Source organism: Lissotriton helveticus, chromosome 10 (genome assembly GCF_964261635.1).
Source record: "Lissotriton helveticus chromosome 10, aLisHel1.1, whole genome shotgun sequence".
Lineage (NCBI taxonomy): Eukaryota > Metazoa > Chordata > Amphibia > Caudata > Salamandridae > Lissotriton > Lissotriton helveticus.
Window position 1 is genome coordinate 765,356,514 of NC_136071.1, and position 18,530 is coordinate 765,375,043.

The 18,530-nt window shown below is 45.2% G+C and overlaps 1 protein-coding gene across 1 annotated transcript in view; it reads right to left on the bottom strand.

Annotated features, from left to right (window-relative positions):
* Positions 1-18,530, bottom strand: part of CCNY (cyclin Y) — a 503,311-nt gene that overhangs the window by 172,853 nt on the left and 311,928 nt on the right. Inside the window, exon 3 of the mRNA XM_078663312.1 lies at positions 3,752-3,786. Coding sequence (XP_078519438.1) covers positions 3,752-3,786 — 35 coding nt within the window. The remainder of the gene's footprint in view (positions 1-3,751; positions 3,787-18,530) is intronic.

Genomic DNA, 18,530 nt, shown 5'->3' on the forward strand with positions numbered 1-18,530 from the left:
GCAATCTCCCCGTTGTCGAGCAGGTTTCGGATGTCATCGGTGGCTGCGATGAGGGCGGTCTCGGTGCTGTGGTTGGCCCGGAAGCCAGACTGCGAGAGGTCGAGGGATCCGTTTGTCTCGAGGAAGGCGGCCAGCTGCTTGTTGACGGTCTTCTCGATGACTTTGGCCGGAAACAGGAGGAGCGAGATGGGGCGGTAGTTTTTGAGGTCGGTGGGGTCTGCTATTGGTTTCTTCAGTAGAGCGCTGAGTTCGGCGTGCTTCCAGCTCTCCGGGAAGGTAGCGGTGTCGAAGGAGGTGTTGATGATGTTCCGGAGGTGGGGTGCGATGACGGCGTCGGCCTTGTTGAAGACGTGGTGGGGGCAGGGGTCGGTTGGAGATCCGGAGTGGATGGAGTTCATCGTGCGTTGCGTTTCTTCGGTGTTGATCGGGGTCCAGGCGCGGAGGGTGGTGGTGGGGGGTGCCGGTGCGGTCGTGGGTGCGTTGGCTGTGTGCTGAATCTGTTGTGTATGTCTGCGATCTTGTTGTGGAAGTAGGCGGCGAGGGAGTTGCAGAGGTCTTGTGATGGGGTGATGTCATTGTTTCCGGGGTTGGAGAGCTCTTTGACGATGTTGAAGAGTTCCTTGCTGTTGTGTGCGTTGTTGTCCAGTCGTTCCTTCAAAGCGGTTTTCTTGGTGGCGTGGATCAGTTGGTGGTGTTTTCGAGTGGCGAGCTTGAGGGTGGTCATGTTGTCTGGTGTTGGGTCTCTGCGCCAGGTTCTCTTGAGGGCTCGGCAGTTCTTCTTGGAGCTCTTGAGTTCGTCGGTGAACCATGGTGCTTTCTTACTGCCGGGTCTGCTGGGCAGGTTCCTCAGCGGGGCGAGGTCGTCAGCGCAGCTGCTGATCCACTTCGTGAGGTTGTTGGCGGCCAGGCTGGGGTTCGCTGAGCTGGCGGGGGGGTCCTGGCTCAGGGATGCAGCGAGCTGGTCGGCTGTGATCTTGTTCCAGCTTCTGCGTGCAACGTGTTGCTGGTGGTGGTGGATCGTGTTCTTTCTGAAGCTGAAGTGGATGCAGCTGTGGTCCGTCCAGTGGAGACCGGTGGCGTGGCTGAAGGTGATGTCCTTGCTGGAGGAGAAGATGGGGTCGAGCGTGTGACCGGCGTAGTGGGTGGGGGTGGTCACCAGCTGCTTGAGCCCGAGGTTGGCGAGGTTGTGTAGCAGGGTGGTGGTGTTGCGGTCGTTGTTGTTCTCCAGGTGGAAATTGAGGTCCCCGAGGAGGATGTAGTCAGTGGGGGGGAGGGCGTGCGGGCTGATGAAGTCGGCGATGTCTTCGCTGAACTGTGTGCGTGGTCCCGGGTGCCTCTGAGGGTGGTCTTGGGGTCGGTGTGGATCTGGAAGTGCAGGTGTTCGGCGGCTTTTAGGGTGTCGTCGGTGTTGGTCGTGATGCGGATGGTGTTCTTGTGGTCGATGGCTATGCCTCCTCCGGTCTGATTGCCGTGGTCCCTCTGGGTGATCTTGTATCCGTCCGGGATGGCGATGGCGATGTCGGGTGCTGAGGAGGCGTTCATCCAGGTTTCCGCGAGGAAGGCGACGTCTGGTGATGTTGTGTCGATCAGGTTCCAGAGTTGGACGGCGTGTCTGTGGACGGAGCGAGTGTTGAGAAGGATGCACTTCAGGTGGTTGCTGTTAGTGCACGGCTTGGCGGGTGCGGGTGCAGTGCAGGTCTGGATGCAGGAGAAGTTGCAGGAATGGCAGCTGAAGGGTCCGTGGGTTCGTCTCGGGGTGGCTCGGTAGCATCCGGGGATCCGGCCGGTGTTGAGTGCGTTGAGTTCGGTGGCGTCGTAGGTCCGGCGGGTGGGCTGGTGTCTCCGGGGGCCAAGGGTACGGGCTCTGGCCAGGCGCAGACGGGCGCAGACGGGCTTGCCTTTGGCGCGCCCTTGGCGCACAATCGGCGCGCCCGCTGCGCGTCTTCGCTGCGCGTTTGCCGCTCTGCCATATGTGGAGAGTCGGGGGGGCGGAGCGAGGGAGGAGCAGCTAGGAGGCGGGAGCGGGGCGGCGAATGGGAAGGGTCCCAGAGGGAAGGGGGCGGGGCCGCAGGGGAGCAGCGGCGGGGAGCGGGGAGGTGGCGGGAAATGCGGCGGGGGCACAGCAAGAGGGAAAACAGCGAAAAAACTCAATAAACAGAGGACAATGGCTGGGCACAGTAAGGGCAGCAGAGGAGGATACAACAGTCAGCGGGGAAACAAACTAAATATAACAGATAACAGTGGCTGGGCACGATACGGGCAACAGAGGAGAAAACAGCAGTCAGCGGGGAAACAAACTAAATATAACAGGAGACAGTGGCTGGGCACGATACGGGCAACAGAGGAGAAAACAGCAGTCAGCGGGGAAACAAACTAAATATAACAGGAGACAGTGGCTGGGCACGATACGGGTACCAGAGGAGAAAACAACAGTCAGCAGGGGAAAAACAGCGCTGCGCTACAGAGGCGGATACCACACCAGTGGTCAGGAGCACACCAGTGGTCAGGAGCACAGCTGCGGGCAGCGGCGGCACTCGGCGGGATCGAGGCAGCCTGGGCTCACTCCCGGGGAGTGTGCGCGGTGCGTGGTGTGACCCGCCCAGAGGGTCATAATTTGCCTTTTCTTGCTGCATAATTTAGTCAACACTGTAGCATAATTTGGGGTTCCCGTCACATAATTCCAGTGGCCCTGGCTGCTGTGCTTAAGGAAATCATGGTTTTAAGTTCATAAAACACAAAAGTTATAAAGCGGAGCTGATTTCACAGAACAGAAATCTGATGTGGCATGGTGAGCAAAAATACAAGGAACTGGGATGCGTCCTAAAGTGATTACCAATACTGAAATTAATTCAAGCATTACATCCATCACTTCTTTGTATTTTTCATTGGGGCTCACATTGTCTGACAAGGATGCCCTGACATAGGGTCAGTGCTCACTCTGCCACGGGAACCAAGCTGAACCCAACCTAAGAATGCCATCGAGACCAAAACCGATCTTGGGTGACTTGATTTCTGGTTTAGAGAGAACCTCGCTTAGCAGTTCGTGCTGGGCGGTTCTCAATGGAGCAGGACCAAGGCTGATTTGCCTATGACTGGGTCTAATCTAAAGTGGCACGGTAAGCAAAAAACACAATGGACTGGGATGTAGCCCAAGTAATTACTGTGGCAGAGATTAATTCAAGCATTACATTCATCACATTTTTGTATTTTCCATATTAAAGAAGAGCACATGCAAGCATTGGCAGCTCGCTCTGTAATATCAAAGTGCCCCAGGCATAAAAAATACTGATGTAAACGCCTGTGCACACCCAAAGCGCTATGTCTAATATGGCCATAGTGTCTCACAGCGAATATTCACAAGCTAAGCTAACTGTAAGATTTTGGGAAATAGGGATTTCCACGATCGATATTACAACTTTTTATTATTTTGTACATACATTTTAAACATATTTTTACACATGTTTTCAAATAAGTCATCTTTTCTTTTTACAGATAGTATTTCTAATATTAATAGAAACCACAGCTATAATAGCATTAATAGTAATAATATTAACAATAATTTTGAAGATGAGGACATTAATAATAATAATAATAATAATACGTAAATAGCAGTAAGACATTTTCTCTATAACAGTACCTAAATCTCTGTTCTTTAGAAAATCATGGTTTCAAGTTCACAAAACAAAAAAGTTATAACGAGGTGAGGCACATTTCGCCGAATAGAAAGGAGGCATAAAACACTTCTACTTACATGGTTTATATACTGACTCTTGCGTTTTTCTCTCACTGTGGAAACATAATATAAAAAGATAAATTAGATTTTTTTTTGTTTTTCATAAAATCGATAATGTTAACAGACAACCCAAACTAGAACGTTTTTGGCCCAAGGCATTTAAATTGGAAGGAAGTAATCAAATGTTTTATTCACTTCATCGACTACAACTTTATATTTCACAAAATACCATCTCTGGAGACACCATGTCCTAAAAAAAAGTGAACTATTTACAACAAGGGGTGGTGATGGACAGAGTCTCTGAATTAAGCAGAGTACTCTCACCCAGTCAAGAGATCAGGGCTAGATCCAACACCGTTTTTTAGCTCATTGCACCATCCCAGTTTCAGAACCTGGCTGTATGCAAATTAGTCTGTCCCTGGCCCAGTGCATCATGGGAACAGGGCAGACCAGACTACAAAAGCCAATTCTTACACTGGGAAGGAAACAAGCTTCCGGGGACCGGTTTCTGCCATTTCAGGCGTCTTCGGCCCGGCTAGCTTGAATCCTGATGGTGCAATGAGCACGGGACTCACATCTGAGTATACGCTTCCACGCTTAGGGTGGACAAAATTATTTACAACAAGGGGTGGTGATGGACAGAGTCTCTGAATTAAGCAGAGTACTCTCACCCAGTCAAGAGATCAGGGCTAGATCCAACACCGTTTTTTAGCTCATTGCACCATCCCAGTTTCAGAACCTGGCTGTATGCAAATTAGTCTGTCCCTGGCCCAGTGCATCATGGGAACAGGGCAGACCAGACTACAAAAGCCAATTCTTACACTGGGAAGGAAACAAGCTTCCGGGGACCGGTTTCTGCCATTTCAGGCGTCTTCGGCCCGGCTTGAAGCAGTGGCGTACATTTCCCTATTTCAGTAATGAAACCAGAATGTCGACTTTGTAGTACTGCATCCGTTTTTAGGTCTCGCACTTGGCGACGCATGTCGCCAGCGAGACCTATTGTTGTTGTTTTCCCTCCCAAGTGGTACAGACCGGTGCACGAGCCGATCAGGGTCTGTGGACGCGCTTACGCATGCCGGCCGAAGGCACACACACGCAGACAGGATTGCACACACACGCACGCACCCCCCTCCCACCCCACTCCCACCCCACTCACGGACGCCCCCCCCCATCCCCCTCACGGACGCACCCACCCCCACCCCCACCCCCCACTCACGGGCTCACGGGCACACACACAGCCCCCCCCCCACCCCACGCACCAGGTCTATCGGACTCCTCTCGTCCCGCGGTGGTTGCGGCTGCATGGGCTTGGTAGGCGGCGGGGGCAGGCACCGGCAATGTGACTCGATCCCCCTCCGCTTCTCTCCCCAGCCTCCTGGTTTATTTTTATTGCCATCTCTTCTGGTCCCGGTCAGGCGAAAGACCGACCCGCCTTTGTCCCAGGAGCGTCCCTGCCACGGAAAGCTTAAAGAGCTTTTAAGCACGTTTTTGCGACGTGGCCCCTCCTCACCACCACTGAGGGTAAACAGGAGGTGTAGGAATGCTGGGGGACGTAGTCCCGCCCCAGCAGAAGGCAAGTTTATGCCCGGGGAGCTTTAAACGCTTTTAATCACGTTGTTGCGGCATGCCCCCATTGTGCCCTGTGCCACGGGAACCGTAAATCGATTTTAATTGCGTTGGTGGGGCATGCCCCCTCCTATCAGCCACCGAGGGCAAACCGGAAGTGCAGGAATGATCGGGGGCGATTTGGGCATTTTTGTCACTACGTATATTTCAAAGTATTACCGTAAATGCTTCTACTCCCCAAACTGCTTTCCCTCAACTCAACGTAATAAAAACACTCGAAGTTTGGGATGGATTTTGCGCATAAATTACCCGTCACATGCTCCTGCATTATTATGGTAGCATAAATGCGCGAGTTAAAGCCTTGTAGAGACTGTATGTGCAAACTCTTTTTAATTACAACCAGAATTTAGGTGTTAACAGAAGCTAAACGACATCTCAAAAATCAACATAGACATATACATTAGACTTAGACATGATCTTGCACAAATGCAGCAAAAAAGCAATAATACCCTTCTAAGTAGAATAAATACAAATTATTATTATGTGAAAAGCATATTTTGAAATAAGTACCTTTAACAACACCACATCTACCGCTCTGTCCACTTTGCAAATGTCACAGAGTCTGTACCGTCGCTTGTACCGTTCATACATCTTCACACAAAAAATACCAAAGGTTTAAAGCAAAGCAGCGGAGGCGTAGACTCTAAATCTCTCACATATGTGAGCTGAAGGGAGCCTGTGTCCTGCCCTCTGAATCACAACAGTGTCTAGCTCTGGTTACAGGAAAGAGACGGAAAATCCCACAGCTGGACCTGCCCGGTAACTCCTCTCGGAATATGGAGTCGAATAAACAATATCCTTTTGGCGTATTGAAAAGAAATAGAGTTTAAGGGAAAAAGTTCCAATGCCACCCAGTTAAACTTCTCAAGTAACACAAAGATGGAAAAAAGGAGCCAGCCCAAAGTTGGACGGTCATGTGAAAAACTGTAATGCGCTGGAAAGCAACTGGAAAAAAATGACTTGGTCTAGACACAACTTCAGCATACTGTCATTCACAGGAAAAATAATTCCAAGTAAAAATAATCCAATATCTTCCATAAAGAAAAATCACGTTGGCTGTGCCTCGTAGCCAACAAAGCGTATCCGCTTAAAATCATAAACATAAAACGCCTTTTTGTCTTCTCGATATTCGACAAGGTGGGTCCTTCTCGTTTGAGGAACTTAATCCTATAACGGCTCTAGTAAGGGGGGGAAAAAAGACACTCCCTTTTCCAAACGTCAGCATTTATCTTTTCTATGCAGTAAGAGTCATTGCCTGACGCTCGCCTCGCGCTCCTACGTGTAGAGGAACATATAAAGGGCCCGCTGCAGCCCAAAGGACTTTCGAACTTTTTCACTGTGGAAAGAGCCCACAGAGTACCAGGAGGTAGGCCCAGGCCTGGAGCGCCCCCGCGACCGGTGCTGGCCTGAATATTCAACTATCGGGATAGAGACACTATACTTCAAACGGCCCGGGTAGCACCGCCTATCCGTGTGCAGAACTCGGTGATCTCCTTTTGCCCAGATTACACAGTGACGTTTGCAGCGCGCCGCAGAAGTTTCCTGGAGGTTAAAAAGACGCTGAGATCCCGTGAAATACCATACTCTATGCTCTTTCCGGCTCAGCTTCGTATAGTGGCAGATGGTAAAACTTGGTTTTTTGATACGCCGGATGAGGCACATGACTGGCTCTAAAGATGGCGACCGGCGGAAGGATCAGGACGAGCGCAAAGACGCTGACGGCGACCGGATTGAGAGGGAATGCCGGAGAACGAGGAACAGGAGGAGACGGAGGAGCTGCACCAGGACAGAGACTCAGGAGAGTGACAAATACGGAAAGTATTTTTTTTCTCATTTTTTTTTGGTTTCTATAAGGGGTGTCCACTAAGATTGCAGTTCTGGCTCACCTCACTCTGCTGAAAGCAACAGAACTATTGTCAGTTTAGGGACTCTGGGACTTGGGGAAGGGTAGGTCTTCCTTGGACTTCACACCCTGCCTTTCAACATCACTTAGAAGGTGGAGGTTAAATCTTGTTAACTGCCACAATCTTGTGGTCTAGATGTATGTGTTTTTTTTACAGTGCACCATGGCACTGTAGAGCACTTGCCGGTATAGGTGGACATGGTAAGGGGAGGGATGTAAAAATGGAGCATCCATGTCCATGTTCTGTAGAACAACTTGCTGTGAAGCCTAGTGAAGTAGTGACAGGGAAGCTCTGTATTCAATCCTACACTGCATGACGGGTGACAAGATATTCTTCAATGATCCATTCCTAAAGCTCTGGATGACAAATCACTTCCTGTAATTGCAGGAGAAGTACAGCTTGTGTCACAAACTTGACAGAGTTTTATGGACAAACAAAGCACATAGTTAATTGTAGACTGTAGCATTTGCGAGAGTTTAAGCTATTGGCATTCTAAATTACAATGCCTTTTATTTATGTTTTAAAAACCAACACATAAATAAAAGGCATTGTCATTTACAATGCCAAGAGCTCAAACTCTCGCAAATGCGAGACCTATTGCATTGCAAATGCTTGTTCCAGTTTACTCTCAGTTTTGGAAGAAATAAGTGCATTTCCTGGGCCTAAGTAATTGAACAACTGAATTGTTTTCAGTAACAATGAAAATAAATACACAAACACTGATTTCAAACAAAATGATTAAGTATAAGCAACGCCGACTTAATGCGAAACTGTACATGTCACAAAATCCATGAAACTTTCAATAATGATGCTGTTAGAGGAAGTATAATTTGCCAGTATCCCGTGTAACTGACAGCAGCAGGAGATTAGTTTGATCAGAAAATATCTCTGCCTCTCAGCGAACCATTTTTCTTTGCAAATAAGTGTTCACTGGTATCTTTTGAGGCGATTAAACGTGAGATATGCTCTCATTTAAAAAACGGTTATGCAAAATTACGTAACACAAACTTTCGAGAAATTTTGCAAGGCCACGAAATTCAGGAGTTTCGCATTGTCCAATACAGTCCACCAGTTTTGGCATCACCTGGTGAGAGAAAAGAGAAACAGTACTATCGGTGTGTGCAGAACAGTCACTGTTTGGGTTAAAAACAGTGTTGATAATATAGGGGCTATGTCTTCAACAGTGCAGACTACACTATGGTTGCAAAAAACTAATGAGATGACTAGGAACATCACTGAACATTTGGTAGGGGAGAACCATAAATGTACCCCTCCCTGCCGTCTCATAGAGCAACCCTATTGTAAAGCTGAGGTGTAGCAGGAACTATGATTAGAGACAAAAATTTGAAAGCAGCGCCCATGCAGTGTCACTGAAAAAATTATGCTCAGCGGCTCCTCGAAGAAGTGGTATCCAGCCTCGTGAAGCCCTTGTCAGCTACAGCTTCACCCCGCTGGAGATTTTCAACTTTCAACAAGCATTTACAATGCAATAGGTCTCGCAATGACATTATTTTGAGCTATGACATTGTAAATGCCTTATAAAATTAAAAGGCATTGTTATTTACAATACCAAAAGCAACACCTATTGCATTGCATAGTGAGGTGTCCTTGAATACAGCGCCACGCTTATCAAAGTAAAAAAAAGGAGTGTGTTGGGGGGCAGAGAGAGAAGAAGAAATGACGAGACATGTGAGATGGAGAAATAAGGCACGGAGAAGACAGTATGAGGAAGGTCTCAAAATCTGGCAACACTGCACAACAGGTACACATCTTCACCCTGCACCCCTCTGCTGCCCACATTGACCCATCTGAGTACTTAACCCCTTCCATGCTCATGACGAGCTCAGCTCGTCATGCAGTACACTGCTTGTGTGCTCATGACGAGCTGAGCTCGTCATGAACAGTGGGTTTTTGCAATCTTCAGCACACAGTGTAAATCTGAACAGCAGTAAAGGTGTTAAAGAGTTTTGGTTTTCTGGGAGAGGATTTTATGTTAGAAGTGAGCTCATCAAGAAGAGAAAAATTAATCCGATCCGATTAAGGGGGTTAAGTTTAATATATGAGGGTATGGAATCGGGTGAAGAAAAGATAGGGGAATTGATGAGGCCATCAAATAATTGATAAAAACAAAGATCGCCCACGTCTCAAACCGGTCTTAAACTTGAATGCTGGCAAGGTTATCCTCTAATATTTATAATCTTCAGGAGTTAGCACCTCTTTGAAGCAATTTGATGGGGTGGTAATCTACAGTGCTGGTGAAGGAGACTACATGGACTACATAGACTGCGATGTACTTTAAAATCAGTTACTCAAACAATTGAAATCATGAAATGGCAAACACTTACAGTGCATAGTATCAAGGACTTTGTCGCATCCACACTTTCTTATTTTGTATTCTGTTGTGCAACAGGATGATGCAGCATGTTGGTAGAAGCTGTTAAAATCCAGGTGCTAAGAGCACAATAGCCAGGTGGTGGTTAATGGAAGGAGGGGGGTGACGAAGCCTTTGGTGGTTACATTCAAAGACATCAATTATTTTTCACGGAACATTTGTCTAGGTGGTCTGTGGACATTTTACCTGCACCCGAGTTCTGTGTAAGTGAGTGATGTGTCTTGCCTCCTCAAGAATCCCAGGGCTGGTGGACCATTTGTGGGTATCTCTTTAGCCACCAAGGGCTCCTCCGTGAGGCACTTTAGTCGGTGTTTGTGTGCCTCCTCCATTAGGGACCACACAGACACAGCCAAAAAAATGCAGAGGATCTCCGGGGGATAAAATACGACAAGAAAGATAGGGTGGGAACTCTGGATAAGGCACACACGGATTTCAGTCGTTAAACCGAGGCATGTTATTTCATGGAGTATGAGGTGCGGACAACTGATGAAGGCACGGTCAAAATCCAGGTAAAATATTCTGAAGATTTTGCAATCCCGTCCTTCGCAACACAAAAAACCCTACTAAAAAACAATCAAGATTTGGAAACACTTCTGCCATTTCGGCAAGATTCTGATCTAACTACGCCACTAAAAGCTCTGCCCAATCGCACAGTTGCTTGAATCACACTAAGGAGGACTACATAAAACGACTGAACAAAACACCACAAAAGCGTGCATAAAGAAAACAAAATATTTAATAGTTTATTTATCTAAATGTATCCCAAGTCGCTTTTCTAGTTATAACAATACAAAACACGAACCCATGAAACGTTATCGGTTTAAGATTTTCCACGCTTCTTTCAGATGTACAGTTCTGAAACAGCACAAGTGTGTGGCAGGAATACTCGTCATTCCTTGGATAAAACACGGACGCTTTCTTCCGCTGTTATCTAGTCACAACTGCTGCTGGGGGAACTGAAAGGAGAGTAGCGCAAGTTACCGTTCGCAGGGGCATGATAAACAACCGTTTCCAGAAAACGTATCACTAAGGATGTACACATTTTCAAAGTGGCAGAAGGACAGGGCTCCTGAAATAAAACATAAAACATGAAAATACGCTGATAAACGAGCCCACTTTATTTCCACCGTAAAGGTTTGGGAGGTAAGAGTAGGAGGTGGGGGTGGGAAAGGAAACAAACAAGATGGGTGAAAAAAACTGAGTAAAACAGCCAGTGACTGGAATATGTTTCATCACGCAAACAACACGAGGTGGGTGGGGTAATGAAAACCTTCACCATCTCTAAGCCTGCCACTGCAAAGCGTCGCGAGCCCCTCTGCAGACTCCCCCTGCATTCCAGAGAGGCGCGCGACGCGATCCTGTCTGCCCTGCGATGCTGTGGAGACAAGACCTGGCCGCGCGCACAACGTTATCCTATGGAAAAACGCTGCGCGCGGCCAGGTCTTGTCTCACTTCGTCGGTCTCAGATTGCTGAGACGACGACTATAGTTCTCGCTTGCGAGAACGCGCTTTCAGCGCGTTCGTCGTAGGCGAGCCCTAAAAAAGAGACTAAGTCTGAATGCAGAAATCTCCGCTGTGACTTCATCCAGTGGCGCCGCAACTATGACGCCTCCTCCTCGGATACTGCCGGCTACCTTGCCCCGCTGAACTTTACCTTCACAGACATTTATCTTCAAAATTTCTTCTCAGTTGGAAGTGTATCTGAACCACACTCCATTGTTTGTATGTGTGAAAATGAGTTAACGAAATGAATGGAATTTCTAGTTTCAGAACTACTACTGGGAATATGCAAACGATACAGATTTCCATGAATACTCCTGGAATTTTGTATGAATTTCAAAATAGGTCAGGACAAGGGTTCAGGGGAGTGTGAATAGGGAATGTAAGTGTATAGCTAAAGAATGAGCTAGAGGGGAGAGTGGCCTTTGTGTCTGTGAGTATAATGGAAAGCAAGTAGATGTGGTGTGAAAGTGTTAGATTAGAGTTGCTTAAAGACTAGAGTAGAATAATATGAGGGATGAGAGTTGATCTGGGTCCAGGTTAGAAAAATTAAAATGTATAAATGAAAGTGAGTAAAGACTGAGTTCTTTTGTTCAGTGACATAAAATCAGTTATCTGCATGATACAAATGTTTTCATTCCACTCATTTAGAGTTTTGGTTCCAACAAATCAGGACTAACTCCTGCAATTTTTAATTCAGGAGCCATTTGCTCCTCTGAAAAAAATGGTAGCCTGGAGTCATGGTAGGTATGCTCTTTTAAATGCAAAGCACTGACAAACAGAAACGCTTCTATATTGGGTAGCAAAACAGCATCAGCAATAGACCTGAGAAAAGGAAATTCAATCAAGAATAGAGATAATGTAAAACAGGCCTTATGGCAGTATATCAAACCTAAAGTGTGAATGAAATTGACAAAAGTGACTAGAAACTGTGCTGAAAAATCAAGAATGAAAACATGGACGAGAATAGTAATGTGAAAGTAAATGATGGGAGACTGCAGTGATGTACAAATAGATACATTGAACCAAAATCAGGATGTATGGTATATAAATAAAATTCGAAATATGGGTTTATGTAAAATGGCAAGGCAAGTAGATTGGGGGAGCATTGCCTATATCAGATGGAATGTGTTCAGATTATTTCATGGAAAAATACTGAGCACATCAGTTTTTGCTATTTTCTATAATAGGAAGATTATTATTCGATTTACCGTGATCAGCACTGCAATTCAACAAAGTAAAACGGTTTAACATTTTCTGTGAAGTTTGAAAAGTAAAAATATGTCCATTAACAGATTCACGGGTGATAGAATTAAGCAAGAAAATAACATAAAAGGTAAAAAGAAAAACGAGATGAAGTATATCAATATTGTCGATAACTGGTCACTTAAGCCCTGAGTCAGAGTTCATCAGTGTTTTCCGATACACGCACAAACCCCTGTTTGCGAAGGGTCAGAATGCTGAGCTGGGTGGTATTTTCCACATGCGGTAATTATTGGGTGTATTTAATACCTCACCTGTAATTAAATTTGGGCAGGTCAAACCTGCTGGAATTTAACAGGGGGAAACAGAATGGCCTTTACTGTAATATGCAGATTTTGGCATGTTAAGTACTGGTGTGATTTATCACACCCAATATATTCCGAACCCCACAGTGTCAGATTTTATTAGCTGCGATAAACAGCATTATGTCTCTTAACACACTCACAATCAGCGCCTTCGATGTGGATGTGTAACACTGCGGAAAATGGATTCACAGTATGGGGGATGGCGATGATTTTATAAAAACATAGGTGTATCCTTCCCGAGCCATACATACCTTTGATGCAACGGGCTCTTTAACGATTACATGGGAATCCCTATATTACAACGTACGACTTCTGAGTGATTTAAATAACGATTTACTGTTACAATTAATGTGTTATACTTTGGGCTTCTCATTGATGGTTGTGTGTGTGTGTGTGTGTGTGGGTCCCTTCCTGAATAGGTCAGTCGCACTTATCTAGGAGTAATTAAATCATATATTCATTCACCCTTGATGTCACTTGGGTTCACTGCGATAAGTGAGGCTCTCTGGGTATTACAGTATACCGCTATTACATACGCACTATCTTTCTACATCAAAGTCCCTGACTGGGGAACCCTACAGTTCATTCTATAGGTTACTGCCAAGGATGTAGTAAGCAAGTGGCCACTCGAACATCATGAGGTATTTATCAGTGGCGGCCGGCATAGATCGGGAGTGGCAAGGTAGGGGTGAGTGGGTAAAAGGGTGTAAAAAAAGAAGAAAAAAAATACCTGATTGCTGCATCTATCCTCCTTTCTCCTCCGTGTCAGGAGGGAACAGGCAGCACCCAGGCTCCCATAAACTGAACACAACACTGCAATGTAGCATTGTGATTGGTCTGAGCGCTGTGGTTCAGTGCTGTGACGGGGACTGGAAGCCAGGGCATTTTCTCCTACCAGGCTGTAAAGCAGCTTGGGTGGAGAACATGCAAAGTACGCATGACTGTTTGGCCGGCCTGAGACAGCCATCCAAACATGAATGCGCACTTACATAGTGCCCACCACTTCCCCCCGCTCTGTTAGCAGAGCAGCCCGGCCCCACAAAGCTGCAGCAGCAGGAAAAAAATAAAATGATAATAACATTGGGTTATTATCATTTTATTTTTTCTTCATTTACACTGCTGAAAAGCAGTGGGGCAATGCTCCTCCGCCTTAACGGAGGAGCCACCACTGGTATTTATCCTTCTTAATCTGTCTCAGCCAACCAGTCTATCATTACTACTAACCGCTAATGAAAGTTATTATAATTTACCGCATAGGGGTATCCTGCACTTAGCTGTCTTGATGAGACCTTGATACTTTAAAAGAGCTTCAAACACCGCTAAGCAACAGGACACATTTCTAATACTGAGAAGATTTAATCAAGTCATAACTTCAGATAGACTGCAGTTGTGTGCTTTGAATAAACACACAGCTTGTTTCACTCACTGCATGTTCACTCTTCCCTTTATGTGGTTTCTTCTTATTTCACTGGGGGCACAGCGAACTAGAAATTGCTATTCTGACATACATTAAAAAGGTTTGATTGAAATAACTGCATGGATGAATTACTTAAGTATGCATTTAACATGCGCAGCAATTTCACTGTTAAATTGTCTTATTATTCTAAATGAGCTCCAGGTGAACCACTGGTCTGTAATAAACAAACAGACCCAGGCTCCGCTGGCATGTGGGTTACTCTTATTTGTTGTAACTCTATAGAGCGCAATTACATAATATTAAGATTTTTAAGAAAACCCTAACCCTTGTTCCAAGGTATACCATATATATATTTACTATATATGTTTCCCCTTGCACCCCTCTCTACATAAAATGACAAAGAGGAAGGCCCTCACATAAACATATTAATACCAAGCCAAAATGATTAGTGGCCCTTCAATTCTAAGAATTAAATAATTAATTACTACTGACCAGAAACATGCCGCACCATAGAAACCTGAGGGGAAAAAAGCATGTGCGGATGGAACAGCAGTCTTCCGGCATACCTAAATGTCAGAATGATACCACTTGGTTCCAGAAATCTTTAGAAAAGACAAACAGTTCAGTGGAGGTTTCAGCCACAACTTGCTCAAGCCACTGGAGGGTACTCGGCATAGAAACCACCCAAAAGCTAGCAAAAAAGAGTTCAAAGAGACTACAAAATTAGAAAATGCATTACTGGAGAGTCTCAAGAATAGACACAAAAAAGTTCTAGATATTTTGAATACGCCCACTGTAGGGTTCAATGCCACAGAACTTAAAAAGAAGGAAGACAAATAATTATTAAGACACTCACTACTCTACTCCAGTGCATCCCAAGCACTGAGTTGCCCTTCTTCAGGGAGGAAGGAGGTAAAAGAAAGTATATACCAACACCAGTAAAAAAGGAGCAGAACATAATGGACAGCGTTGTCTCCTGAAAAGCCCATTCTCCAGTATATACAACTAGCCTTTTAAAACGAAGCAACCAAAATCAGACCCCTGTATTACATTAAATCGGATGACTATGGCCAGGTATCAACACCCAAAAGAACATTCCTCAGACAATGGAGCCAAAATTCGGCCGTGCATACACAACTTTCTTTTCATAATTTTCGCGATTTTGGCATGAGCGAAGCAGTTATCATTACACAGAAAATGTGAAGCGACATTGTTTATCCACTTTACTTTGCATGTTCAATGGACTAAAAATGTTGGTGGAAATAGTATTGTGTGCACCAAGTCAGCATACCAAGTCAGTTTACATCATCAATCGCAGTTTCTAATGATGTGTTCTGGAGCAGAGAACATGCTGCCGCAGCACCAAAAACTTTGTGGATCATTGCAATTTGTGTTCATCAAAGAAAAAAGTTTGATTACATTCATGTTACTTCAGTGAGTACAAGCTGGGAACTATTTTCTCTTTTTAAAAGACAATGCCTATATTGCAACATATGAATCCTGGGTAATTTAAATAACCACAATCTATTACATTTAATGATATACATTGGGACTCTTGTTAAAGGGTGTCTGGTCCTTCCTGATTTGGGTACCTGTATTTACCCATGAGTTAGTAAAACCTATATTCATTCACTCTTAATGCAAATCTGGTTCATTGGCATAGGTGAGGCTCTCTCTACTACATAATGCTATTATATATGCACTGTCATTTTAAACTAGACCCCCTGACTGGTGAACCTTACATAGGCTTATCTATGCCTTCAAACTCCTTAACTATCAGATAGGATCACCCTGGAATGTCCTAAGAGATTCTGCTCCCCGCCCGGACGGGGATGGCCAAAAAAAAAAAAAAAAAACATGTAATGGATTTCTCCCTCTTCCTCCTACTGTGACTTGCACCTTGAATGTCTCTGTGCACTGTATTGTACTTTGCCATGCTCTGTTTGCATTCTTTTTGCACCGCCTTGTAATTATGTGAAGCGCTCCGATACCTTGCGGTCTGGCTAGCGCTATACAAAACTTCTTAAATAAAATAAAAAAATAAAAGAAATAGATTTTAGTTGTGTGCTTCAAATAAACACAGTTTTTTTCGCTCACTATATGTTCAGTCTTCCCTTTCGGTGATTTCTTTGTTTTCACTTGAGCATAGTGTGCTTTATTATTGTGCTATGCTAGAAATTTCTGTTCTGACATAGACATTAAAAGGCTTTAATTGAAATAATTGCATGACTGGATTACATATGCATACGTATACTGTGTGCAGCAATTTCACTTCTAAATTGCTTTATTATTCTAAATAGGCTCCAGATGAACCATTGTTCTTTGAATACACTCATAGACCAAGGTTCCCACTGCCTATGAGGTTCTCTTGTTTGCAGTAACATTTTGAAAACATAGGGCAACAGGATGTGTAGGTCACAAACATGTTATTAAGTTCATGCATAAGTAGGTAAGGGTGGGAAAGAAAGTAAGCTAAAATACATATGCACTATATCTAGTCTTTGCGATGACCAGCATATCTTACCTCTGTTGTGCTCTTTGGGCATGGGTAGTTTTTTTAAGATCCATTGGGTTCTTTTAAATTCCGATACTTAAACCTACATGTGGAGGGTCCCATGAAGAGTGAGGCTCAAGCCCTATGCAAAGAATCAGCCACCTTACAGCTAGAACTCAAATCCATGGTCCCGACACATTGGTCAGGTCATGTATTAGACCCCATTTTCTCAAACTATCAAGCGCTAGTGGTTGAGCCCCTGACACCTATGCCTTGGTCTGACCACCATCTTGTAGCCTTCTATATCCCACTAGCCAAACATCCCTGTGTGCGGAGAATAGGCCCTGTCTTCCCTAGCAGAAAATGGACCAGATTCAACAATGAGAGCTTCACTTGCGCCTTACAGCAAAATCTACCACTACAGGGAAATGAGATCATTATGGCCAACTCAGCAGTGGAAAAGTGGATAATGGAAGCACTGGATGTAGTTGCAGCGTGGACCACGAGTACCCCATAGAGATGGTTCAAGTCAGCATCGTGTTACAATGAAACACTCAGAATCGCTAAAAAATGCTGCAAACGCCTAGAGCGCAAATGGAAGACAGATTTCCCGAAAGATAATAAAGATGCTTATAAGTTCTCACAAAAAAAGTATCACACTCTGATGAAAAAAAGGCATACCACCTATTATAAGGAGAAAATAGAAAAGATAGAAAAATCCTCTAAGGAACTATTTGTTATCCACAAAGATATATCCTCTCTAGAAAGAATGCTGATTCCACCTACCAGCTCATCTGGGTTCTGCAATTGAATCGCTGATTTCTTTCTATCCAAAGTATCCAAAATATACAACTCGTTCCCTGATGAGGCCCGAAATGGTCCTATCACGCAGCCAGAGAGACCAACTGAACCCAGGATTAACCCTCTCCTGGAATTTCTGACCCCCTGATTGACAGATCTGAAGGGGGTGGCACTAAGCATTAAATATGGCTCGCCAATTGAACATGCAATGCCGAGCAGGAAAAAGGAGGGGCTAGATGTTATACTACCCTACGTGCAGCAACTGCTGAAACTATCATTTCAATGTGGGGTGGTCCAGAGGAACTGGAAATAAGCGATTGTTCTGCTTTGCCTCTAAAGAAAAAACCCTCAGCCGACCCTGAGCTGCTGGAAAACTTCTGTCCCATCTTATTACTCCCTTACTTCTCTAAAATAGCAGAGAAGGTGGTGAACAAGCAATTAGTGGCCCACATTAATCAACATAATATTTTCCACCCCAAGCAATCGAGTTTTAGAACCACATACTCTACTGGGTCAGCACTTCTTTTCGCCACGGAGTCACTGCATAGGCGTGTGGATGCTGGTCAGACGGTAGCCTTGGTCCTGCTGGATTAAGTGCACCCTTTGACACAGTATACCACAAACTGCTCCTATAGCGACTACTGTCAGGCAGGCTGGATGGAAAAGCGCTAAAGTGGATGAGTTCCTTTTTACAGGACCGCAGCTTCCAGGTTGACTGCACACTCATATGTCAAAAATCTTGCCACTCTCACAAGGGGTCCCACAGCGCCCAACCCTTTTTAATTTATATATCGGCCCCCTGGCTTAGTGGATGTCAAACAATTGCCTGAAACTGAATGGAAGTAAAACTGAGGTAAAGGTCATAGGGAAATCCCCCTCCATCTGGTGTTCGGCTTGGCTGGGGCCCATGCCCACTCCTAAAGAAGAAGTAAAAAATATAGGAGTGTGGCTCGATTCAAAACTATACTTTGAGACCCACACGAGGAAGGTTGCAGGGAGATGCTTTGGTATCCTTAAAATGTTAAGGAAAACTCTGCATATCCTTCCCGCCTCAGCCGGGAAAACTCTAGTCCACAGTCTTGTTACATCGCAACT